General features: G+C 39.8%; 1 protein-coding gene across 19 annotated transcripts in view; it reads right to left on the bottom strand.

Moving 5' to 3' along the window:
* Sytl2 (synaptotagmin like 2) overlaps positions 1-27,170 on the bottom strand; it is a 147,235-nt gene that overhangs the window by 17,813 nt on the left and 102,252 nt on the right. For 7 of the 19 annotated variants that reach the window (XM_031387318.1, XM_031387317.1, XM_031387319.1 and 4 more), the window contains 8 exons: positions 22,314-22,395; positions 20,877-20,994; positions 17,679-18,482; positions 10,710-14,411; positions 8,730-8,831; positions 6,351-6,404; positions 5,093-5,140; positions 1,502-1,596 (listed from right to left, as the gene is read on the bottom strand). In XM_031387318.1, coding sequence (XP_031243178.1) covers positions 1,502-1,596; positions 5,093-5,140; positions 6,351-6,404; positions 8,730-8,831; positions 10,710-14,411; positions 17,679-18,482; positions 20,877-20,994; positions 22,314-22,395 — 5,005 coding nt within the window. Of the gene's footprint in view, positions 1-1,501; positions 1,597-5,092; positions 5,141-6,350; positions 6,918-8,729; positions 8,832-10,709; positions 14,412-17,678; positions 18,483-20,876; positions 20,995-22,313; positions 22,396-27,170 lie in introns of those variants that run through there. The other 12 variants (XM_031387333.1, XM_031387332.1, XM_031387330.1 and 9 more) reach the window with 6 other exon arrangements.

The raw sequence follows: 27,170 nt of genomic DNA, 5'->3' as shown, positions 1-27,170 counted from the left end.
AGTTTCAAAGGGACAGCTGACAAAGGAGCAAGGGCTGATTTCATCACTGAATCCTCTCCTCTCCAGTTCAAGCCTATGTGCTTAGAAAGGTAAAGTGATACAGTTTCATTCCAGTGCCGCTGATGCACAAAGCCAAATGTCCCATTAAGGGCTGAGACAGCAGGTTAGAACTGAAAGAGAAACTTAACAAACATGTACTGGTACAATTCACCTCTTATAAGATGTTTCATTCCAACGACCACCCAAGACCAGAGCAGATCTCAAAAGGTCTAAATGACAGAAATTGTGTGGAGTTTATGCTGGCTGGCATCCAGCTAATGAGTTTTGTTCTACCCACAAAATGGGTGATTTTCCCCCAAACTGTAGTGTAGGGTTCTTAAACATCTGCAAGGACCAAATATTTGCAGGTGCTGCTCCCCCAAAGTCCCTAATGGACAGAAGGGTACTCAGGATGGGAGGAGGGTGCTATTTACATCTTGCTCAGAATTTTGCTCACATCCTGTCTTCTAAGAAGATTGGCTTGAGTATAAAGCCTTCCATTCCCCCCTTCAGAAACCACGGCAAAATCTAGAATCACAGATTCTAACCTTTACTGAGTATTCACTATGTTCCAGGCACAGTGTTTTGTGTTTTCTTTGCATTAGGTCATGCAGTCCCAATAACCTCATGTAGTTATATAGTCAAAAACAAGACTCACTGAAAGTAAAGAATTTATTTGTTCCTGGTAACACAACAATATAGCGTTTAGCCAGAACTGGAAATATCTTACTGTTAGACCACAGGCTTTTAATCATGTGACAGCAAGAAACTGAGATCTTACTAAGTCAAAAGACGTCAGGCAAAGTATTAGATCCACTTTGTAGTGGTTTCTGGGTGTTTGGAAACTAACTGGAGTATTGAGTTCCTGGTACATATTCTGAACTTGATAATGTGGAGCATGGCCATGCTCCTACATGGTTAGGGCACAGTGGTTGCCAGTGGGGAAATCAGATCTGGAAGCCAGTCCACAATCCAGCTGTGTGAAGATATTTTATTTCCATAGGCTTTATGTTTATTCACCTGTAATATTTGGGGACAATGGTGGTGCATACCTTCCATGGTCATTGGAGGATTAAGTGAAATCATGAACATAAAGTTTGTGGAAGCCAACTGATTATTTTAACAAGTGCTTTGGGAATAACTGTACCTCCTATGGTTTTTCTAACCAGCTCTTAGCTATAGATACAGTTAATTTATACAACATATTTTTCCCCAGATTTCTTAATTTGTACCTATTTGGAAGCTAAAGTTTCTCATTCCTAGGTCTATTCAACCCAACTTCACTGGCCAGAATAACTACTGTTTGAGTGAAATGAGACATGCCTTGCTTGCCCTGTTCCTGGATCAACAATATTGCCTGCGTTGACTTGGGAGGCAGGAGCTACCCCATTAACATCCTTGGTGGCAAAGCCAAACTACCTATCAGTCTCCATTTTCCCAGCGGTTCAAAACATGAACTTGCCTCATCTTGAAGAAATGCTGGCACAGACTTGCTCATCCTTTTGAGTTTGTCAGGGTGGGAAAACTGATTATCAGGCAGTGAAGGCACTGTGGAAACTAGAGAGCAGCATTTAGGTTTCAAAATTATCCACAACCATCAGACATTAGGCACATATTGAGAATATACTTTGCTTTCATTTATGAATGCTGTTTTGTATAAAGGTTAAAGTTGTAGTAGTTTGCATGCATAGGATCATGAGGTAAGTGACAAATGGTTCATATAAGTCATATCCAGAGAGAGAACTTAAAAGGGAGTTGAACCAAATGAAAACAAATTGAAAACAAGCAAACAAACAAAGCCACTTGCTCTTATTTAATTTGTGTTGGTCTTACATTATATTATGTACCAGACATGTTAGCTCATAATCCCAGCAACACGCTGGGGCTGAGGCAAGAGTACTGCTGTTGTCTGGAAGCTATCCTGGGTTACATGGTGAATTCCAGGACAGTCAGGGATACAAAAGGAGACAGGACCACAGTCTCAAAAAGACCCCTGCTTGTCAATGTGAGTTGATTCTACTTATTTTTATTCCACACCAGAGCTTTGAACCCCAAGTTCTGTAATGTATTGGTTCATCTCCCTTATCCCCCAACAAGATCCATCACATTTCAACATGCTGCAGGCTGAAAAACTATTTCATTTGGACACTTAAGATTTTTGTTCAAAATTCAACAGTAAGGACCCTTGGCTATGGAATATGCCTAAGACCAGGTTTGTTTATTTAGTGATTAGGAAAATTTCTGTTTTGGGGTCTCCTTTTCTCTCTTTCTCTCCTCCCCCATTCCATGTGTGTGTGTGTGTGTGTGTGTGTGTGTGTGTGTGTGTGTGTGTGTGCATGTATGTTTGTTTGTGTAAGAGACACAGAGAGAGATAGAAGGGGGAGAGGGAGTTGATACCATGGATCTGATGGTGGTTATTACTCACTCAGAATTATGAAAGACTATAATTTTTAAAGTTATTGTTTTAGCCAGTGAGGTGGTGTAGGCATTTAATCTCAGTCCTGGATATTTAAAGGCAAGAGGATTTTTTGTGAGTTTGAGAACACCTTAGGCTACATGGCAAGTTCCAGGCCAGCCAGGGCTACATTGAATGACCCTGTTTAAAAAATAATAACAATAATTTAAAGAATATATTTAGATACCATTTGGCTCCGGGAAGTTCCAGTGTATCAAGGTCAGGTTTAAACATTTCAAGTTAATATACTCTACTAAATGATTAAGAAAAGATAGCACATGACTTCTTTCTAATACAATAATGCATGTAAAGAAGGCCTGGTCAGAGGGTGAGCTTGAGTCCTAATTTGCATATATATAGTTTGAAAGTTATTTTTCTTCTTTTGTACATGATTCACAGTGGGTAAGCTTTTATTAAGGTGAGTAATAGTTCTTACAATGAAAAAGTTTCTATTTCAAGGCATGTTACCCTGCCTGGTGTATACTAGGTGCTATAAAAGTACTTTTTAAGATACAAACATTTCTGATACATCATCTTCAAGTTTTGACTTAAACACGATACAAGTATATTCATTTGGCTTTATCCTTAAAATTACCATTAGAAAATACATACAAATCAAATTGCCTTTTTCTTCATAACGTAAAGGTATATATTTAGCCTTAAACACTAGATGATTTCATCTTTAGTTAAAAGAAATCAAAGGAGGGAAAAACAAAACTGAACCACCTATGTTAAATTTTTGCTTATTCTATATCAGTTCTCACTTAACCTGAGGCTCACAAAGGTAAACACATGCAGCAAATCCAGTCACAGTGTCTTGTTAGAGTACCCACTCTTTCATTTCCCATGCAGTTAAACTATGTGTGTACTTGTGGGAGTGTATCTACATTTACGAATCTCTGTGTGTTTGTATATGGTTGTATATGTGAGTGAATGTGTGCATGTATGTGTGTGTATGCACACACATGTGTACATATGTATACTTTTGTGTGTATGCATGTATACTTTTGGGTGAGTTAGAGTGGAAACAATTCAAGATTTAGTCATATCCTATATGTGGTTCAATAAGATTATAAAAGTTTTTTTGTTCCATCATGGCAACAATGTATATTTTTGGATGATGTAAATAGATCAAATTCAATTACACCTATTACTCAAATGTAATCAGTTTCGTATTTATGATCTTCAGTTATGTATTTTTAGTCACACATATTTTGTCTTATGGTAAGAATGTTATTTACTAATGAAAAGAATATTTTCTTGAAAAAATTGATAACTAAATAAAATTACCTATATTACAATACATAATTGATCTATTAGGCCAGAAGACAGAGATATAGATATATGTCTATCTGGGTTTTGTTTTCATGTCTCAAACAAAATGTTAAAAACCAGCAACATAAAATCAGATGCCCACACTTTAGCACATCCTAGTTCAAAGGCAACAGGAAACGTCTCTCTGTCCATAAACATCTCCTGGGTGGAAGCTTGTTTTGTCTGCAGCAGCCAGACAGTGGCAGACTCACAGAGCCAGGCCTGAATTGACTTCTCTCCTAGGCAGCTCTTAAGAATTTGTCAAGTCATGTGCCAAAGCTCAGGGCCTTCAGGAAGACCTCATGAGCAGTCTCAGGTTTCAAGCTAGACATTAGAGACTCCCAGCATCAGCACATTATTTCTCTATCTACTGGCTCCTCTAGTGAGAAGCTCTCCTCAGGAGGCCCATTAGCTTATTCGAAGGCTTTTGGGGGCTTACTACACAAAAATACTGTGGACCTAAAAGCAGGCATGGGTAGCATTTGCTTCATACCGCCGGGATCTACAGTTATGAAAGAGGGGGTTAACAGTCATGCAGGCATATATGCATGCTTTGTTGGGCCCTAGAGAGCCACTTTAAATATGTAATTTGCCCTTAAGACGGTGGTCCTACCTATGTAGAATAATCTTCATACTGAAAACTGGGAACAAACATTACCTTTGTCTGGTAGATATAAATTACTTGATGGACATTAGTAGCAAAAGTATGCATTAATTTTGTTTAGATTCAAATGTTAACTTAAAAAAAAAAGATTGGATATTTACTTTTTGAAGTCAGTTTAGAACCACAGAACTTAAATCCTGAGCACAACAAAAATTTACTTTTATAGATATGCAGGGAGGTAGCCAGCTATACTGTTTGTGAACTGTCAAAGCATAGTTCTTTTGGGGGATCCAAATTGATAATAAATGGCTTTCTGACTACTGTTATATAAAAATTAAGGAGACCTGAAGTGCACAGCATAATATAGCACAAAAGTGAACTACAATAAAAATATTTGATTTTGAGCAAAGAGTCAAAGAACAGAGTAAGAGAAGTTAATAGCATCAATAACAATATCCGTAAACTTAAGATATACAAGTCTCCTTTAGTGAAAATACATTCTTTCAGCACAGTAAACTGTTTTTAATATGCTCTTATCAGAATGAAATAGTTTTTTTTTGCAAGCTTCAGAGATATAATAATAATAAGTGCTGTGGTATTAATGGATTAGTTCATTAGCATATTTAATGTTATATAGTATGAAATGTTTAGTCATTTATGAGAAATGTCCTGCTACTCACTTCCTGGTATATGTTCATTTGTATCTGGTTCCTGGTCTGCTTTTTGATCTACTCAGAAAAGTAACATTGAGAATAAATACCATTTCAATTAAGGATTAAACAGACATGAAAGTCAAACTCAAATGCTAGTTTTACAACAGAAGTTGCAGAGTTCCTGTGACAGGTTTTCAGCTTCTCCTGTCTTAGTGGGATCCTTCATTAGCCTCTTTAAAGTCTCCTGTTTAATTAAAAATCTAAGACCCAGGGTAGGAGAACTGAGCTTTCTTTCCTGTAAGCTACCCAAGCTCAGCAGGGACAGAGGAAGGAACACCTGGACCAAGAGCATTCAAGTCGTCCCACCCTGCTATCTGCTGACTGATAAGCTCCATGATTGCAAAAAGGTCACCTCATTTTTCTGAGCAGTATTTTTTTAATCTTCAAAATAAAGACTAAAATTATTTTCTCATTTGTTTCAACAAGGTGGTTGTAAATTTAAAACAAGAAAACCTAACATAATGTGAAAAAAAAATATTACCTCTGAGGTCTTGTGCTGTGTTTTGCATAGTAAGTATACATTTTTTTATGATTATTGCAAGAACAGCTTATAAAAATTAAGAGCTGTCAGCAAATATAAATCATTTGTTTTTTAAGTGCTGAACTGTAATAAGACTCATCGCTAGCCTTCTCCCACCAAGGCTCTGTTATACAGCTAATTTTATAACAAAAGTAATGTATAATCCATTGACATGCTTCAAGGGCTTTTGGCTCCTTAATATTTGAAATCAATTAATCTCACCATCATTCCAAACTCATTTATATAATCATAGGCAGGTTTATCTACTCTAGTCCTGGGTCCTTTCCTTTGAAGTAAAGACTCTATCAGTTGTGCCTAGAAAGATCTAAATGCTGAGATTTGAGAATCAAATACAAGAACAATTTATCCCAAGATCCCACTCTACTCTTTCTGCCTTCAGAGAGTTCTGCAAGTCAAAGTTAACATAAATTAGCTCATACTCACAGAAATATAATTTCCTATTTATAGAAACCCTTGCTTCCCGAGTCTCTCTGATGAGATCCTCATGTTATCACTAACAGAGCTTTAAGAGTATAGGCAATATTAAATGTACCACATCAGAATGCTTTTATAACTTAGGCACTATCGGCTACATACTGGCAAATGACGTTCTTCTATTTACCCAACAGCTGCATGCCAGTGACTGCCCAAATCACCCCAGAACTTAATACACAAACAGACATGCAAATACATAAAGATATTTACCATCTTCAGCACTACGTACTAATTCTTCAGGCAGATTATCTACTTTTGCTTGATCTGTTCAGGAGAAATTAACAAATGGTTAATGGAGCTGACCCCTGATGAGAAGAGAACAATGAGACTGCCCCTGGAAGCTCCCCGGAGGAGTTGGAAGCAATTAGTCAAGATGCAGTGAGGGGTGCAACCAAGATGTCTTCCCCCAAATACTTTCTCTTTAGATTAGCTACTTGAGCCAGTGTCTTAGCAGGCGCTTCCATTTCAGCCCGATGCAGCTCACATCAGCAAACTGCTGTGCACTGACTCCCAAGGGTTAGAGGGTTAGCTCAGAGCAAGCAATCCGCTGACAACAGGGGAAAGCACAGGGCTGAAGCAGCCTTCTATTCTTCTGCAGAGGGTAAGACTCTGGCCATGACTAACACCTTCCCAAACCTATGGCCATTAACAAATATTTGTGTATGTGCATCATCGTTTGCATATGCCTCTGGGAGGCTTGCTTGGGAAGCCAACTTAAGGATGTAACTGGGGACCAGCTGCTAAGTGGAATCTTGGCAGGCTAGTGTGAGAGTGGGTATCGGTATTTGGAAGAGAGAGTGCAAGAATACCCGTCAGCTGACTGTGACTTTTTTTTTTAACCCTATACATTCCTGAGTACTTTAAAGCTGCACCATGGAAATCACTCTATACTCAGACAAGAGGGTTTGGTTTGGTTTGCTTTTTACTAAATAGAATAATTGTTGTCTTTTTCTTTTTTTTTTTCCCCTCAGTGCTCATCACCAACAAAGAGGAAGGACAATCAGAGCTGTCCAACGAAGGACTGGACGTGCCTTTTCTGGAAGCTTTCAGGCAGATATGGGGGTTGGCCACCTGTCGAGGAGGCTTTAGAGGGAATTTTGACACCGAGAAAAGTCAAAATGAGTGACCTTCAGGGTCCTTTCCAACCCTGAAATTCCAAGATCTTTGGGAGGGTTAGAGCTGCATTCTGAATTAGGACTATTGTCTTCCACGCCCTGAGAATCTCTGAATTTTATGAATTGTTTTGGGGAAGAAACTTTTCTTCCTTTCTGTTTAAATCCTGACTTTTCATATAAAAATTTCAAACTGTGAATCCCTAAAACTTACTCTAAGCTAGACAATGTCAGCAATCAGTTGAGCTTTGCAGAGGTTAACAAATTTTCTCATGGCCATCTGAGACCCTGGGACAGATCATAACTTCGACACAGTTGGAACAAAACTCCAGGAGACGTGACTTCTAAATCCACGAGTCTAGCAGATAAGTCCCAGTGGACATTCTGCTGTATCTAAAGACCCCTCCCTGCCTTCAGCAGTTAAAGCCACAGCATGTACAAAACAGTACTGACAGAATACTTCATGTTAGTCATTGGCCAGGACCAAAAGAAGCATGTGAGTAGGAAAGAAGTGACAAACGAGAAAGAAAAGCTCTTGAAGTCAGGGACTAATTAAATCCATATCATGGGGCTTTTACTGTCATACGTGAAATGGTCACTTTATAAATACTGTTGATAGTAGTCTATTGTGAGCTTCCAGTCTGCTAGGTAATACTGAAGGTATTTTTACCTCTTAAATTCCATTTTCTTCGGTTATAAAATGGAGATAACAATTCATCTCTCATGGTCAGGTACGTGTGGAAAAATTCTTAGACAATTTGTTGAACATAATATTCAATAGATGCTATTAGTACAGATTTCACTAGCAGCACTAGTACTATGATTCTTTAAAATTCTACATGTATTTTTATTGAGAATTTTTGTGTGTATGAATATTCACATATGTATATGTATATATGTGTGCACACACGAGGTGTACACATGCTTGTGGATGCCAGAGATTGATATGGGCTGTCTTCCTTGATCACTCTCTACCTTATTTATTGAGGTATGGTCTTTCTCTGAACCTGACATGGTCTATTGACATGGCTAGTCAAGCTAGTGAGCTTGCCCTGGGGCTTCCTTGTTTCTGTCTATCCGTTGCTGGGATTAAAGACATGTTGCCACTCCCACCCAGCTTTTCTGTTGGCCCTAGAAATACGAACTATAGAAGTCATTCTTGTATTTCAAGTACTTTGTCCACTAAGCCACCTCCCCAGCACTGTGTGTTTTTAAACACTCAAACTGGGATATAACAATTCAAGGAAATCTAGTTTTCTCATAATTTAATATCATGAATTACTTTAAAAGCAAAGTTGCGGACACTGAAGAGCAAGCCTCTTGAGCACATGTGGAGAAGGCTCATCTCCTCTGTAACAGCTGCACTGGAGGCTCTGGTGCAGGCCAGCATGCAGTGAGATCACAGAAGAGCACACAAGCACACAAGCATTTTTAAGCTTAGGGGAGGCATGGACCGTGGGACAAACTTTATTCTCACTTGATGAATCTGATGGAATGTCTTCTAGACTTTTGGAAGGCAATTTCCTAGCAGTTCTCCTTTCCAAAGTTTTCAAAACAGGGCTGTGCTCTTCTTCTGAACCTGTTACAAAACAAAACAGATGAATACTGCACACTACCAAAGCAAAAGGTCCCCCAGTCAGCAGAGGGCAATGAAACTGTTGGCAGAAAAGAGAAAGTGTCCCCTCCGCCCTGCTTCTCTCTTAAATAACTTCACAAAAGAAATAGAAATATCTCTACTACCAATATGACCTTCAGAATAATTTTCCCGGTTATTTGTGAACGTAAACCAATAGTACTGAGGTGGCCACATTAATACAGAAGTGCTGAGGAATTCACACTCTCCGATGTATTCACACGCTGGGCTATCCACACTTCTATTTTAGGCACATAATTTATCAAGCCACACTTTTTAATCTTCACACTTAACATTTTAGTTTTTGAAGACAACCATGAAATAATTCTGGGGCCATTAAAAAAAAAAGTTAACAGCAAACCACAGAAGACAGGGTCCAGATGTGTAACATCTGTGTACGGTTGAGCACTCAGCTGTTGAGTTCACCCAGATCAACAGATGTAGGTTTTTCTAGATCTCAAGATTCAGGAAAATTACCAACAAAATGACATTGTGTATAGCCATTAGTGTAGAACACCAGAATCGTACTAAGTGCAGATTTATATGGGCCAGTTTTCTTTCCTAATTCAAAGGGCAGTTTTGTAAGAGAATATCTCCAACAGGTTAGTGGGATGGTTTTATTCTTGTACATGTTTAGTTTTGGAAAATATTTCCCTTTTCTTGTTTGTTTATTTTTTTAATCATCAACATTTGCTAAAAGAGCTTAAACTTGATTGATTGGGATCCCATATGGATCCTTTGGTCAGTGGTCAAGAAAAGATGCTATAGCTGCTTACAAAACAACAACAACAACAACAACAACAACAACAAAACCCCAAAACAAACAAACAAAAAACAAAACAAAAAACCCTGACACCTCGTGAGTCAGCCACTCAGTAAAGCTCATCTAGTTCCATTGACACTATTAAACCACAAGGAAGATGATCAACTGCAGTTGAGCAGCTTTGGTTAAAACGACCTTGCCAGAGAACATCCTCCTCTGCCTCATTGTTCCAATCCAGTAACTTCCCATTCCAATTTGCTCTGGGGTTTTTCTGCCAAAATGCCCAGGAGTTGATCAACATCAATCCAAGCCAAGCCCTATGTTTTATGGCTGGATTGAAAGCAGAACCAACAGTGCACTCAGACGAGTGTAGCCATCCAGTAAAAGCTTTCAAAATTTAGCTGAGGCAGCCGGGCCAGGCAATGCCCTTAGGTAGCATCAGGTGACCTCATCTGGCTAAAAACATATTTGAGAAGGGGAAAATGTTCTTGCAAGAAAATGGAAGGGGGGAGGAAAGAAACATGGGGTGGGAGTGGGGGACACACAGCACAGGTATCTGAGGGAAGGGAAGTTGCTGCCTTATATTTGGCCTTAGATGCTAAGTGCACCAATGCATTGACCATAAATGCTGACTTTCTGTCCATTTGTGGTATTTTCTCACTGTGACTTTTACTAGAGATGTCTGTGAGGAGTGCTAGTTGAGAAATTTTAATTGTTTTCAGGAAAACAACTAGCTTATGTGTCTTAAAGGATCTAAATCTAAAAAGAAAATCTAAAAAGAAAAAGTTATTTAAAAATACTGCTGGAATCTAACAGTTTTATAGATTCAATGGGATGATTCTGAAACACAGCCTTGTGAAAAAAGCTGTTTTTAATCAAATTATCCAAATAAAGAAACTAGATAAAGTGGATTTTTCTAATTAAATGTTTGGGAGAACTAAAAAAAGAAGAGTATTATTATGGAGCAATATCAAGATGACCCCAATCTTTAAAAAGTCACCCTTTACACATGTATCTCATTAAGCAGACCCTTCACAGAGTAAAAATTCTCAAACACTCACTGGAGGTATTTCTCCAGTTCTCCCCATTAAAGCTGGTGTTCCTATCTGAAAACTCAGATTCAGAGCATGCCTCTGGTCCTCGTTCTTTCTCTTGTCTCATATATGGTGTTGCTAGTACTGATTTAATTTCACGTGTTTCTGTAGCCTTTCCTTTTGTTTCCAAGAGAACAATGGAGTGCTTGTTTCTGGACACCCTCATCTCTTTAGGAGCTTCTTCAAAGCCTGGTTCCTGGGAAGCCTGTGTTTCTCTTGCAATGACCTTTTCTCTGCCTCTGTCCTCCACAAATTGTATAGTTTCAATGGTCTCTATTTTATGGTCTTCATAAAGTTGTGAGCATTCGGGGACCTCAAACCCACTTTTGTAACCCTGGACATCTATCAATGGACCAGTCACAGCTTCATCTCCTCCTAATTGTTTATCACACTGGCTGATTTGAGATTCTAAAACATTACACTTGACCTTCATTTTAGAGGCTCCTGAGCCATCTAAAAAAAGATGGGGTATTTCCACCATGAGCCCTGCTTGCTCTACCTGCGAAGGCTGCTTCTCCAAATTGTATCTTTTCCCTGACACCTGGAGCTGACAAGGCCCTTCGAACAACTCCTTAAGAAGTTTCTCAAGACCAACATCAAAAATACTCTCAGTTACTGATGGAGCCTCAGCCTTCTCTACAGTTTCTTGTATTTCTGAAGGATGGAATTCAGAAGCAAGTTGATGGGACATCTCACAACTACCTGTTAAGGCTGATGGAGAAATAGTCACTGTATCCTTTTCATCTTTTGGCAGGGAAGTTTGTAGTGTTTCCTTCAGTAGTTTTTCCAAGCCAGCCTTGAATTCAGGGTGCTCTGACTTGGGCTGAATGACCATTTCCCTCACTGTTTCTGCCACTTCCTGAAGTAACTCCTGGCCAGACTGAGTTACCGTAGAAGTGGGTGACATAGTGGCATGTGTTGATGGTGACATTCTGGCAGATAAGTGAGACCATCCTTCATGAGTTGTATCAGAAACTGTGCAAAAAGAATGGAAGTCCTTATTTGGAACAACAGGGCCTGGAACAGCCCATAGGGGACTCACTCTCTGAGGACTTGAGGGTATATCTGCTGTTTGCTCTCTTTCAGGGAGCTTGGTGTCCACTTCTCCAGCTTCCCTAAGTAGCTTCTGTAACATGGCATTTACATCAGTCACTGCCGGTTTGGAGGGAAGAACAACTTTCTCTATAGCCTCCGAAATTTCCCTCTGAGAAGGCAATGCGCCATCCTGGGATCGAAGGCGAGCATCCCAAGATAAAGGCACATCTGCTGGAGAACTGGAAACTCCCTCAAAAGAATGGGAAGGCTGAGCCAGTGGAGGAGACCCTTCGGCAGCCAACTGAAGCATACCTTCTATGTCACAATGTTTGTCCTTCTGGGTGAGAGCTGTACCTGCCAAAGGAGCTGTTATCTCTCTCTGATACGCTGAAGGTCTGTGATTCTCTTTTATCCACTTTTCAAACAATAGGTCATCTTTAGGCGGGGAGATGGGTCTACTAGTAACAGGTTCCTGCAGGGATGGCAAGGGAGTCAATGGAGTTCTGGTTGCTTCCTTCAGGAGTTTGTCTGTACTACAGTCTTGTTGATTTCTTCTTTGGGGTTCTTTGGGGCTCTTCTTAAACCCTGCAACTTCTTCCTCATCCTTGGCAAAACTTTTCTTTTGGGGCCCTGTCCCATTTTCAGAAACACCCGCTTTGAGTGCTTGCTGTCCATGAACTTTCTTGCCAGAAGTCTGGCTTGCTGGTGATGTGGCTTCTGCCAGCAGCTTCTGTAACCTGTCATTGAATGTGTCTTTAGAGATGTTAGGCAAAATGCTTGTTTTTGCTATGGATTCTTGAATCTCTTGATCCGAGCAAGCCTTTTTAATCACCGAAGTAACAAAGCATTCCGTATTTTTTCCTTCATTTTCCTTTGCAGACTCATTTCCTCCCAACTGATAAATGATCTTTGGGGGTATATTTTGTGGAAATATGGTTTCATCTGGTGGTACTTGAAGCATGCACTTAAAGTTTAATTTCTCTGTCTCTTCAGTAGCTATAACATTTCCTGGCCTAAAATGTCTTCCTTCTTCTACTTCATGGGTCTTTTCTCTTGATAATTTCATGGTATTAAACTCCTTGGATTTCTGGCCATTCAATGACACAGAAGTTTCTTTGTTTGTTGCAGTATTATTCTCATTATTATGTTTACTATTTACATTATCTCCCAGGTCCCAAAACTTTCTCAGATTCTCAAACTGAGAGTGATTATAGACTTGTTCTATATTGGGTTCATCCATTCTTTCTCTTAGGGACAGAACTTTGAAGTTGCCATTTGATTTATCAATCACACACCTTTCTGTCTCCAAAGAAGAGTGTATTTCATCCCTCATAGTTTGAAGTAGAGTTACTTTTTCAGACTGGTTACCTAAAGGATGATTTTTGGATAGAACGGATATCGAGGGCCTGTTTGGTTCAGGTTTATTTGAGGAATTAAAATGAGTGAGATGGGGTGTTTGGTCATCCCCATCAAAGACCACTTGTTTAGCTGTGACTTGACTGCAGTCACTCTGGCCTGAAGATAAACTACCCAGGGACATGACTTGTGACTTCATGGGCTGGTGTGCTGTAGCAGAAGGCTCCTGGCTGCAAGCAGATGTGAGTTGTGGTGCCTTGAACTTAGCACCAGCTCTGCCTCCTTCCCAAAAAGCTATTCTGTCGCTCACTCGCTTGTATTTCTCTCTCAGCACTTGGTTCTTGGGATCCTCACTGGCTTCTTCTTGGTCCTCAGGCTTCTTCCAAGAAGATCCACTGTCGGCAGCCCCAAAGGGCAATGCACTATTCTCTGTCTTTAGGGAAGGTTTTAGGAGGGAAGTATTTCTGGTTTTGCTTTTCCTCTCTGCATCATCTTTTAAAATAGAACCTAGGACAATTACCGAAGAGTCAGCATTTATATGTGTGTTCCCCTTACTTTTTTGAGGCACATGGAACTTGGTTTCCTCTTTACCTAAGCTTCCAGGATGCTTAGTGTTCCATGGGGCTTGGGCTTCTGAATCAGATCTTTTCAGAGCTTTGAGCAGGTAGTCACTGTCTGCAGGAAGGTTCCCCACTCCTTCTCCAGTGCTCTCTGAACCTTGGCTACCACCCATGTTTTCATTCCTGCGACTTGGGACTCTGTAGCTTTCAGATCGTTGCAGTGTATCTGGGCCTTCCTTGAGGGTGTCTTGTTGGGACAAATTCTCGGAGTTAGACTTGAGAAGTGCATCGCTGTCTTTACAAGTTTCAGAAACCGGCATATCTTCCTCTTCTTGGAATGCCAAGTCAGACTTCACAGGCTTCAACTTAATTTTAGTGGACATTGGGACCTTTGAGTCGTCTTCTTTCAGACAGGTGTTGTCTGTCATCAAGGCATTGCTAATCTGTGCTTTTGAGTCTGTTTGCTGCCTGAGATCTGTTCCTTGGAGATGTTGGAGTGATGACACACGGTCCTCTGTATGAGAACTTCGGTTAAACCAGTCTAGGACTTTAGATATGGAGTCATCAGTTGTCTTCCTTATCTCTGGAGCACATGGACTCAGGTGTGAGGATGTCTGACCAGTGAGAGCCATGAGAGGGGGCTTACCTTGCCGATGGTCTCTAAAATGGTAGTCTGATGTCTGTGATGGCTCAGGCTCAAGACACTGAGTCAGTTCATCTGTAACACAGAAAGGCTTTTCTAAATTAGATAATGTTTACAGGACCACTTTTCAGCCATTCATACTATCTTCTAAAAAGGGAACTTTTGACAGTATTATCTGCCCATACCAACATCTTTCAGGGAGTTTAGTATAAGATATTCTCATTAACTATTTTGTTAAAAAAAAAAAAAAACCTTGTAATAGGAAAGGAAGACAAATGCAGACCCCTTCAAGTATTGTGGAGAGGTACTTAAAATATTTCACTGGGGTCCATGCTATATGTTTTAAAAATCATGTGAGCTTTGCATTCTGCCCCACAATATACTTTAAGTACTAATTTTCTCCAACTGTCAAATATTTCCATAAAACTGAAAATCCAGCAATGGATGTCATTCTGGCTTTATGACTTTGTTCATCCAAAAGGAGATTGTCATAAGCCATAGGGGAAGCTTTAAGAAGCACAAATTGAAGTAATTTCAGGAGTTAGCAAAACAACTTTCAAGTAAGACTAAACAATGAATTCTTTCCAGAACACTTGGATGAGAAAATGAGAATCTTCACATTCCTGGGCCTAACTCCTGATGTGTTAAATCAAAATCTCTGAAGCCAAGGCCCAGGAATCTTGATTAACAGTTGTCCTGGTGATTGGGCTGCATGCTGGAGTTTTAGCCCTCTAATCAGAGCAGCCTCCTTCTTTGTTTCTCATTTCCTTTCTACGTTTCATGAGTCTGAAGTTAGTTCTGTAAGCCAAGGCAACTGAACTGGTTGCTTGTTGTCAGCTAAGCCATGGCTAGGAGTCTAAAAAAGGGTGTTTAGATTCTTTTTGAGCCTTAATTACAAGGTACACAGGCATTTTATAGGAACTCACTAGGCATTTACTTAAGCTAATAGTAAAGGCTCATATGCTTTAGGACTTTTCTTTAAAATGCTGAGTCGACACAGTACATGGAGAGGAGTATTCTAACATAAGATGAGCTGAATGTTTTACAGTCAGCCACATTTTCAGATCAATAAAAACATGTTGGTTTATAAAATTCAGTCTTTAATTTTAATCAACTCTGACTAATTGCAAAAACATAAGAGACTTACACAATACTGATACATAGTAGATATCAGCTTTCTTACTTAAGTACACATTGTATCATTAAATATTTGTCAATAACTGTGAAAGTCTTAAAGAATTATATGTCTATTTACAGACTATTTAATAATTCGGAAAACATTTGTGATAAGCTCTTGGCTAAAATAACAAAGTCTTGCAGGTAGGGGTTAGAGATGGCTCAGTGGTTAAGAGCACTGGCTGATCTTCCAGAGAACCTGGGTTTAATTCCCAGCATCCACATGGTGGCTCACAGCCATCTGTAACTCCAGTTCAGAGATTGGACACCTTCTTTTGGCCTGCAGATCATGCTGAGTGGACATAGAAGCAGGCAAAATATTCTAATGCATAATTAAAGGTAAATCTTAAAATGTCAGGGTAGTATAAATTCAATTTATGAATTATATACATACCTAAAATTTTTGGCAGGGTTTATAACTACAAGTTAGCAAAAGTTATTGTTGAATAGCAATATCACAGATGAGAATTTCTAAAAATGTGTATGTGTGTGATTCTTCTTAAATAGTGAGTAGTATTTCCTTCTCTTTGAAGAATTCTGTGTTGCTTTTCATTGTGAATATAAGCTGAGTCTTGATTGCACTGAAGCTTGTAACTAAAGCCAAGCCCTTAGAAGTCACATATTTATAGGGAGTTCTTTAATGCCCTAGTACCTTGTATAGATTATTTTAATAATTAAACAGTGAATAGGGCTCTTAGTGAATGGGCATACATTTGTATATAGGTACTCTTCGAGATCAGGAAGGCTATTAGCCTATCAAAAAGAGCTTTGTTGACAGTATTTTCTTGAAATAATCATGAAAATAATCATGATTATAAAATCTGACAGTACAAATAACTAAATACAAAATTACAAGGAAAGCCTATGAGGAAGCAGGTGTAGTTTCAGAACAAGGAAGTCTTGTCACTTTCTCCTTATAAATTATAACAAAGGGAAATATTATCCCTGGACTTTTTTCATCCTTAAGATAAACATCTAAGTCGGTGGTTCTTTACCTGTGGGTCCAGACCCATACCCCACATGTCAGATGTTTGTGTTACAATTCATAATAGTAGCAAAATTACAGTATGAAGTAGCAACAAAATAATTTTATGGTTGGGGGATCGCTGCAACATGAGGAATTGTATTAAAAGGTCACAGCATTAGGAAAGTTGAGAACCACTGGCTTAAGTAAATGCCATATGACTATTTGCTAATGTTTGGTCAATCATTAGTAAGTTCTTCTTACATGAATTATCTGATTACTTGAAGAAGCACTTAGTATTTTTTTAAAATGTTCTATTATATTCAAATAATTTAAATATGCAAAGAACAAAGGAGCCTTGTCTCTTAATGAGTGGAGTGACTCAGACATGTATGACAGGGCTAAGCAAAAGTTCTTCAGCATTAACCTAATACTAACAAGAGAAGAGGTAACATGATTACGGCTATTTTAAAATCTTATGACTTTACAAAAATCACAGGATTAGATGAAGAAATAATTAAGATGGGAGAAAGTACAAAATATTACATTTTCAATTTATGTTTTTCAAGGTCCAAGAATGATTGATATAAGAAACCTACAGGGGACATGAGAAGGTAGTTTGAGGGTCACTCCTTCAAAAGTACTTACAGTCTAGTTTCACGCTTACTTCTAGAAAATAATGATGTGTTTACTCTATGCAAACATTTCAGAGTTTATTTAATACTTACTCTCTATACTCATTTTTGTTTAACTCAAAACATTGTTATTTGTGCATGTGATTTCTTTTGTTGTTGTTCTTTTTGAAACAGAGTACAGAGTCTTTCTATATACAGCTCTGGATTTCCTGGAACTCTCTATCTAGGCCAGGCTGGCTTTGAACTCAGAGATCCTCCTACCTTAGCCTCTCAAGTGGTGAGACTAAAGGCCTGTGCCACTGTGCCTGGTTGACTGCACTTATTTTGTATTTTATATTTTTAGTATCAACTGTAATGGAACTCATATTAAACATAAGCTAGACCCTGTGCTATCCTGATTCTTTTGGCAATGGTGATAGTTTAGGTAAGTCGCCAAATGGCAGCTATTTGAAATGTAACTGGGATGCTTAACCAAAACCTTGATCTTCCACAGGGATGGCTGGCCTGGTCATTTCACCAGCTTGTCTGGTGAGGTCAGCTTTTGTAACCTGCAATGACAACTCTTACCCGAAGGGCTTTTGGACAATTCTGATTGAAGCTTTGTAAAATGTGATGATTTGTCTTGTTGTTCATTGATGATGGGTGAATTCTCAACACAATGAGGTCTTGTGGGTAGAATGTCTGAATGACAAGGGATTTCGTCACTCGGAGCAGACCCAGACGACATCGGCTTCTCTGTTTCCCTTTCTGAAACGCTTGGGCTTGACACTGACTGACAAAGAGACAAAGGTTTTTTGTGGGAGAGCTCTGGGTGATCCTGAAACTCATCTATGTCCCCTGCATCTTCAGTTCCATTTTGCAACTTGTCAGATTCTAAAACAGTAAATTCTCCCACTTCCTGGCTGAGGACAGGTCTAGGACTCTGTGGAAGTTCATCCTTCACTGCAGAGAATCTCACATGCTTTAATGGCTCTAGTGAGTTTGTGGAAGAGTCGTCTTCTAAAGAATGCTCCTTCTCAGAAATTCTCTCGTGGATGGTTAGGCCAGGTGATATGATTTTGCTTTTCGGATCAAAGTTGTAATTTAAACGGAGAGTCTCTGAGTCCGTGCTACTGGAGCTGGAGTTGCGCTTTAGGATCCCTCTTGGAGCTCCTCTTGCATTCAGGGAGTCCCTCCTTTGTCCAGGAAAAGATTGGTTATCATCTTTCTTTAAGTCATTTGATTTGTAGATCAGTTTTCTGGCTTTGGGGATTGGAGCTTTGGTATGACATGTATATTCAGGTTCCATGGATACAGGTTGCTTTGGTTTCTCTAACTTTTGACATGGCAAATCTGGAATAGATGGCTTTTCTTTTGATTCTGATAAGTCACCTGAAAATTAAAACATATTAGATAATATATTAAGTGGAGAGCAACTGTACAATTTAAAGGAGACCTAAATTTAGTCTGCATTCAGTAAGTACTATGGAAATATTAAATATAGTAAGGGAAGTTGTATAATGGAAGCCTAATGAGGAAAGTACTTACAGACCTGTATATTAGTACACAGATGACTTTTACAGTAAAAATATTACTCTATGATACTACAGTGGCAATACATGGCATTAAACATTTGTCCAAAACCATGGAATGTAGAATACCAAGGGTGAATCCTTGATGTAAACTATTGACTCTGGATGACAGAGATGTTTCAAGGTAGCTTGTCTGTGTGCTGTGTGATATAGTAGTTTGAATGATAGTGGCCTGCATGGGCCCATATATTTGAATGTTTTCTGTCTACTTGGTGAAACTGTTTGGGAAGGATTAGGAGGTGTGCCCTTGCTGGAGGAGATGTGTACCTGGGAATAGACTTTGAAATTTCAAAAGCCCATTCATTCTCAGTTAGCTTCCTCTCTCCTTCTGCCCTCTACTTTCCAAAAAGGCATAGCTCCCAGCTACTGTGCCAACATCATGGCTGCTGCCATTCTCCCACCATGATGTCATGAACTTACCCTCTGTCACTGTAAGCAAGCCTCCAAATCATGGCATCTCTTCACAGCAACAGAAAAGTATGAAAGTTTCATAACTATCATAGTTATAAAAAAACATACCACTCTGGTAGCAGATACTAACCATGAAGGAGGATCTGCACGTGCGGGAATAAGGCATATTTAAGTATTGTATGTACATTCTGTTAAGTATTATTGTAAACAAAGTCTTCTCTTAAAATTGATGTACAAAAGCTGGTAAGGTGGTTCAGAGGGTAAAGGTATTTTCCACTCAAGTCTGGCAAACTGAGTTCAATCATGTGAAATCCACAACACATAGACAGAGAGAACCAAGTCTACAAAGTTGATCTCTGACCTCTATATGTGAGCATACATGGGATGTGAAAGTACAAGAGGTACTATGAACGTGTAAAGAGATGATTAAAGAGAAAGGAGAAACAAAATGAAAATATAGAGAGAAGCAAAAAATCACATAATTTTTCTTATGTGAAATCAAGAGGTATATGTGCATGTATGTGTACATATGTGTGTGCATGTGTGTGCACATGCATTTGTATGTGTGTGTATATGTGACATGAAGACTAAAGAGGAGTTATTTCCAGCAAGTTGGAGAACTAAGGAGGAGTGGGAGGGATGGGGGAAGGCAGTAGGAATTAATGCAGGCAAGATACAATGAAATATATGTATAAAATGTCACAACAAGATTTTTTGTATTATTTTTGTATATAAAAATGATTGAAAATGTTACTGTCATTTATTTGCTTTGTGATACTTTATACTAACTATAAAAATTTAAAAATAGAGTTTTTAGGGGCTAGAAATATGTTTCAGTGGTTAAAAGCACTTGTAGTTTTTACAGAGGATCTTGGTTTAATTCCCAGCATCCACATGGTAGCTCACAACCATCTGTAACTCCAGTTCCCAGAAAATCTGATGCCCTCTTCTGAACTCTGAGGGCACCAAGCATGCATACAGCAATTTTTAAAAAAGTTTTTTTTTAATTTCTCAAAGAAGGCTGAAAGAAAAATATAAACACCATCTTTTAAAATCATATATTAAAATCATAAAAAGTAATTCAACATTTAAGATAAAAATCCCAACACCTAAAACTAATGTTTTATCAAAAAAGTTTAAAAACAGCTAACATGCTCCAATGGCTTTTTTTCCTACATGATATTTGTGTATTATAAAGTGTACCCAATGGGAAACATATTAAGACAGGCTAACTGAAGGCTCTAGATCACTGTCCAACTGTCTCCCATCTTTGACTAATTTTTAGTGAGTAATATCATCTTACAGTTGCTTTTGAAGGGACAGAATTTCCTCTTCCTAGTATGTAAACTTCCATAAGTGACAAACTTCGCTCAGTCTAACCACACACTTGATCAAATGCTCCTGAGCAGAAAGCCTTATCATTTCTTCTTGGAACAAATTTAAATTTTTTGTCAACTTCTTTTAAATAGACAACCGTGTCGGCCCATGGTAGGCATGCAAGAAATACTACTATGTGAAAGACTGCATGCCTCTGGGCCAAAACTTTTCCATGTCCCTGCTGAGGGAACTGGAAGCTCGGAGGTCACAGGACAAGTGGGAAGGCCAGGACTGGAATGCGCGGACATGCAGTTCCTACTATCTAGACAATGGACAGAGCAGCAGCAGACCATCAAGACTTCTCACTTTCTCCGGGGAGTTATTTTAGTGAAAGGAACTCTGAGCATTTCCCCCTGTCTACAGATAACAGAGATAAAAATAGCTAGGCCAGAAAAATAATATTTACCCTCTTTTGAAATCTGAAATAAACCAGCTTTTCCAGTTTTCGACTGCTCGGTTTTGGTTTGCTGTGATGAGTGATCCTCTGGCAGCTGTCTGGGGCTGTCAAATGGATTCTTCCTTTGCTGGGGGAAAATTGTGTTTATTAAACTTGGTCTAAATGTCATAACAGTAACCCAGTATTAGCAAATGCTTATGAGCACACCTACTTGATAGCTTTAACCAGTCCAATCTAGGCATGTTTGGGCCTTAGGGCAACTGTTTAGTTTAGTTAGCATAAAATTACTATACATAATCCAAAAACATAGGTACAATTATATAAAGTATATGCATTGCCAAAGGCCTTTGAGTTAGATCAGAAGCCCATCTTATTGGTAAGAATGACCCTGACTGATAGCAAAGACCTGGTCAAGGGTAAGGAAATTCTAGGTTTCCAATTAGGTCAGATTCTTATCAGGGCCCTTCCTACCACATGACTTACTATATTAGATAACAGTTCTTTGACATTTACTTGCACGATGACTTTAGTGGTCTTGAAGTGCTTCACAGTCATTGTTATGGACAACTCTGACAGCAAAGGCTTAAGACCATACAGACTGGGTCTGTTGCTGTTTTTAGCCAGGGCCTTTCTACACAGGCTACACAGTGGCTTAGGCTTCACAATATTCCTGCCTCGGATTTTTCATATTAATACAACTGACTATAAATGATTACTGTTTGTTGTTTTACAAATAGTCAATTCCATCTGGATACAGACCTACAGTAGACATTTGAGAAACTATGCCTAAAAATAAGAACCGTAGTAGAACTGGCAAGCCACATTTCATAGCCCAAGAATAGCAATACAATATAAGATTTTTACATTTTACTTTCTCACCTGAGCCTCACTATGTTTCCTTGACTGGCCTGGAACTATCTATCTAGACTGAGCTGGCCTAGAACTCACAGAGGTTCTACTGTGTCTGTTCTCTACTCATCCCAAGGCCTGGGATTAAATGATGGGTTGTCACTACCTGGCTCTTTTTAAAACAATTTTAAGGTTTAATTATGTATATATGATGGGGGGGTGGGTATGTGAGCATGCAGGCGCCCACAGAGGCCAGAAGCATTGGATCTTTGGAGCTGGAGTCAGAGGTAGCTAAGAATCTCATGTCCTTTGCATGACCAATGAACTCTCTTCTGCACTGAGGCCATCCATCCCTTCTGCTCTTAAACTGTTTAACTTTGGGGGATAGAAAGAAAGCTGGGCCTTTAGCAACACAAACATAATAATTATCTACTTTATCCACCACAGGAGTGACTTCTTAAACTAAACACCCAGATTATGTACACCTGGTACACACAATGAATTACAGGTATCTCTGTATTTTGTTTTGTTTTAACATGATGGGAAAAGTGGCACTCCTGCCAAGAACGAGATTTTAACTGTCTGGGTTCAATCTACCTTGGGCAGAGACACAGCTGGAGTCCTCGTATTTTCCTGGGATATATCAATCGCACTGGAAACTGGATCCACCACACTGGAACTGCAAAAGAAACCATTACTCAGAAAATAAAACTTCACCCTGTGGGAGGCATCAATCATGGCTCCACAGCCAATAGCTTTTAAGACAGGAGAAGGGGTAGGGGATTACAAGATCAAACTGCAAGAAGGGAGAAGAAACTGGGTTCCAGCCATGATTAGGGACCAAAACAAAGGGAACAGTAGGATAAAGATGTAAGGGCAGCATGAGAGAAAACAGAAACACCTGTTAGGGTCCTTGGAGATGTTCAGGGTACACGCACACAAGAGGTTCACTCACAGCTTAAACTTGCAGAAATGAACTCATTTCAAACTTAAATCTAAGATAAGATACAAGTGAGAAAGTGAAAAAGTGAGCAATGGGTTTTATGGGTGAAATAAAGTCACAAAATCTTGATTCCATGGCAGTGTTTCCCCTAATACATATAAAACTTAACTGAAGCAGAGACTAGGTGAGGCAAGTGACCTGCCAAGGAGATAGAATGACCAAGTCAGATAGCTATATGCAACGGCTAGTGGGTTAGGGCAATTTCTTATGACCTTCATCCCAGCAAGTTAATAGATGAATTCTTATTCAGGTACAAAGAGAAAAGTACCAGAAGGCCATGGAGAAAGTGGTGGGTGGGGAGATGGCTGCAGCTGGTTGAAAGAAGTCCACAGGATTCTTTGTTTGTTTGGTTGGTTTTTCGAGACAGGGTTTCTCTGTGTAGCTCTGGCTGTCCTGGAACTTACTCTGTAGACCAGGCTGGCCTTGAACTCAGAAATGCACCTGCCTCTGCCTCCCAAGTGCTGGGATTAAAGGCATGCACCACCACTGCCCAGCTCCACAGGATTCTTTAAACCATGATGCTCTTTCCAGAGGCAGTGCAGCCCCAGGGTGAAAGTAAACAAGGAGTCCACAGAGTGTGGTGAGTTGAGCAGGTCACTCCCTTGACCATGAGTAAGAAGAAAAGTGGGTCACAGAATTCCAGGACAGGAGGGAAGTCAGCTTGCTGAGAAGGCTCTCGCCAGGAGCTTTGCCATAGACATAAAAGATGAAGTCACTATTGGCTGGAACTGCTGCTCCCTGTCAATCTCCACCAGTTCTTAGTGACATCAGCATCAGGAGCTTGGAAAAATCCTCTGAAGGAGATGGCTTTTCCCCTCACGGCAGAGGAACAGAAAGCCCAGGCAAGGAAACAATTCACCCTAGGGTCATGGAACCTTGCCCAAGATTGCTGCCACTAAACCCCAAGGCTAACTATTTTGTGGTTTCATTTCTGTACTTGAACTGCTATTTTTTTTCACATTAAGCTCTTAAGAAAGCCATCACCTTCCTTATTGATCCAAAAGGAAAGTACAGCAGAGGAGGTGTCATTTATAGCCCAGTCACACAAAGGCAAAGGAAGGGGAGGTAGGGCGTATGAAATGGAAAACACAGGAAGAAGAACTTGTAATGAAACCGAAATTTAGACCTGGTTTATTGGAAATCTATTCCTGTACTAGATGGACACAAAGCCAAATTAAGTTGTCAAAAAGAAGTGTGGCCACTGATAGAATTTGGTGTCCACACAGTGAAACGGTAACACCTCAGAACTGAGAGGCCATTTCTCTGCAGTGTCACTTTAAGAGGCCAACAGGGGAAACTAAGCCAACTACCCAGTGCTAGTGAAGTCATGGGTCTTGGAGAAGAACCTACAAGTGACACTCTATTAAACTAGCACAATTCCTAACAACTACATTCTAATTATTTGTCCTTATACTTATAGATAACTTTATTCTTCATCCATCACCAAAGAAAGTTCTGTGCAACAGACGGTGACCATTACAGAAAAACAGAACAGGTCAAAATGCAGAATTGTGCAGCCCAGTACCAACTGAGATATCTATAACACAACTTCTGTACCTTATACTCAGGGATCACTGTGGAAGACAGGACAGAAAGATGATAAGAGACAGAGAGGGGGTTTGCTATAAGATTGTGTCTCCTAGAAATGCCAGAGGCTTCACCCATGAAGTCTTACCAGTGTGGCTGCCAAAGCATGAGCTGAACAAGAACAGCTCCAATAGACATGCTAACACGGCTGGGGAAAGCCCATCCATGCAAAGCCTACCAGATACGGAATGCTGAGAGCAAGAGAGATAGCCTTCCCCAGAGAAGAGTACACCAATTAGTTATCCAATAATGGTCAGCCCTAAAGCCATATACATGCAAGTGGCATTAAACAGCCTGAACAGGTTGTATTTATTCACAAAGGTAACAACAATTGAAAAGGATGTCATGAATTTGAAAGAGAGCAAAGGGGAGTATATTGGAGAGGTTTGAGGAAAGAAAGGGGAAATAAATGTAATAAATTACTTATAAAATGAGCCAATGTAAAATCTGATGAACAGTCTATACCAGATGCCTGACACAGTGTAAATGATCTCTTTTTTAAGTAAAACAGATGGATAATCAGAGGATCTAACCCAAACACAGAGGTTGAGTGTCTCCACATGGCATTTTTTTTTTTTTTTGTCATCTTGCTCCTTCAACTCCCCAACCCCAAAGGATAAGCAGGACTGCTATACTACTTTCCCTCTGCATCCAGGCTCCAGAAGTCTCAGCTGGACATCCTGATTATGACTCTACTTACATCTTCTTATGACTTACTTATGACTCTACTGATGAATCCAGTTTCTCCCATGCTGAAGTCTGTCCTAGCATTCCCTTTTTAAACATAGCACTTGGCCTATTCACATTGGCCTAAACCACTCTTGGTGGACTCAACTTCACACTACATTGTCTGCCACAGTCAGTCCTGACTTTTTCTTTTTTTTTTTTTAAGATTTATTTTTATTTATTTTATGTGCATGAGTACACTGAGCTATCATGTGTGTGGCTGCTGTTGATCTCAGGACCTCTGCTGGCCCTCTCAATCCAGCCCTCTCGCTCCGGCCTGCTCACTCCAGCATAATTTATTGCAGCTGTCTTCAGATGCACCAGAAGAGGGTGTCAGATCTCATTACGGGTGGTTGTGAGCCACCATGTGGTTGCTGGGATCCGAACTCAGGACCTTGGGAAGAGCAGTCAATGCTCTTACCCACTGAGCCATCTCGCCAGCCTGGTCCTGACATTTTCAAGCAAAATATAAATCTCCCCTCCTATAGCATCATTTGTCTCATTATTATATATTTTATTGGCACTTTGGGTTAAGAATTTGCTCCCTGCTTGGCATCATGAAATCAGATCTTTACATAGAAGATCTATATTGCTTCAAATTATAATCTTTTAATGGCCAGATACTGTATATTCTGTTCCTTAGAATCCCACTCCTCCTAAAGAGAGGTAGATTCTGTCATGACCATAATAGATGTTCAGTATATTCCATATAAAGAGATTTGGTTTTTTGAGACAGGGTCTTACTACATAGCCCTGGCTGTCCTGGAACTCTCTATGGTAGACCAGGTTGGCCTTGTACTCACAGAGATACAACTTTATCTGCATCTCAAGTACTAGGCTTAAAAGTCTGAGCCACCACGCCCAAATGTATGATGAGATTTTTAAACTGGGAAGAAAGCCAAGTTCCACAGACCATGGTTTTTAACTTTCTCCTTCCATATACTCTTCAAAAGGGATCTGTGATACCAAAAGTCACACTTGGAAAAAAATGGCATATTAAGATGATTAAAACACTAGATATCAGTCCCACAACACCCAGAGGAAGCTCCACTCCCAGGTGCTCTGACACACCCAGGATCAGAGGTAAGCAGGAACCAACATCTGTTCCAACACTGGGAGTAACTGGGTCCAGCGGGACCAGGCACACAGGAACTCCACCAGCCCACTGACTCTGGTTCCTTCCGGTCTGTCTAGGTTAGTGTTCTGAGCAGACCTTGGGCACAAGCTCTGCAGCCAGTCCCACAACTCACAGAGAAAGCCACACTCCCAGGTGATTTAACAAGCCCAGGATCCCAGGATCCCAGAATCACAGGATTACAGAGTTAGCTTGATTCTGAGGAGTTCTGACACAACCAGGATCACAGGAAGGACAGGCTCCAGTCAGATTTAGCAAGGGCAGGTAGCACTAGAGTTAACCAGATGGCCGGGGGCGGGGGGCAAGCATAAGAAAATAAACAACACAAACCAAGGTCACTTGCCATCATCAGAACCCAATTCTCCCACCATAGCAAGTCCTGGACACACCATCACACCAGAAAAGCAAGATTCAGATCTAAAATCACTTATCATGATGATGATACAGGACCTTAAGAAGGACATAAATAGCACCCTCAATGAAATACAGGAGTACACAGGTAAAAAGCTAGAAGCTCTTAAAGAGGAAACCCAAAAATCCCTTAAAGAGCTACAGGAAAACACAATCAAACAGGTGAAGGAAATGAGCAAAACCATCCAGAACCTAAAAATGGAAATAGAAACAATAAAGAAATCAGAAAGAGAGACAACCCTGGAGATACAAAACATAGGAAAGAAATCAGGAGCCGTGGATGCAAGCATCACCAACAGAATGCAAGAGATAGAAGAGATAATCTCAGGAGCAGAAGACACCTTAGAAAACATTGACACAACAGTCAAAGAAAATGCAAAAAGCAAAAAGCTCCTAACCCAAAACATCCAGGAAATCCAGGACGCAATGAGAAGATCAAACCTAAGGATAATGGGTATAGAAGAGTGTGAAGACTCTCAATGTAATGGGCCAGTAAATATCTTCAACACAATTATAGAAGAAAGCTTCCTTAACCTAAAGAAAGAGATGCCCATGAACATACAAGAAGCCTACAGAACTCCAAATAGACTGG

This window comes from Mastomys coucha, unplaced genomic scaffold (assembly GCF_008632895.1).
Source record: "Mastomys coucha isolate ucsf_1 unplaced genomic scaffold, UCSF_Mcou_1 pScaffold21, whole genome shotgun sequence".
Taxonomy (NCBI): Eukaryota; Metazoa; Chordata; class Mammalia; order Rodentia; family Muridae; genus Mastomys; species Mastomys coucha.
The sequence above is the reverse complement of the archived record's forward strand: the minus strand, read 5'-3'. Positions and strand labels throughout refer to the sequence as shown.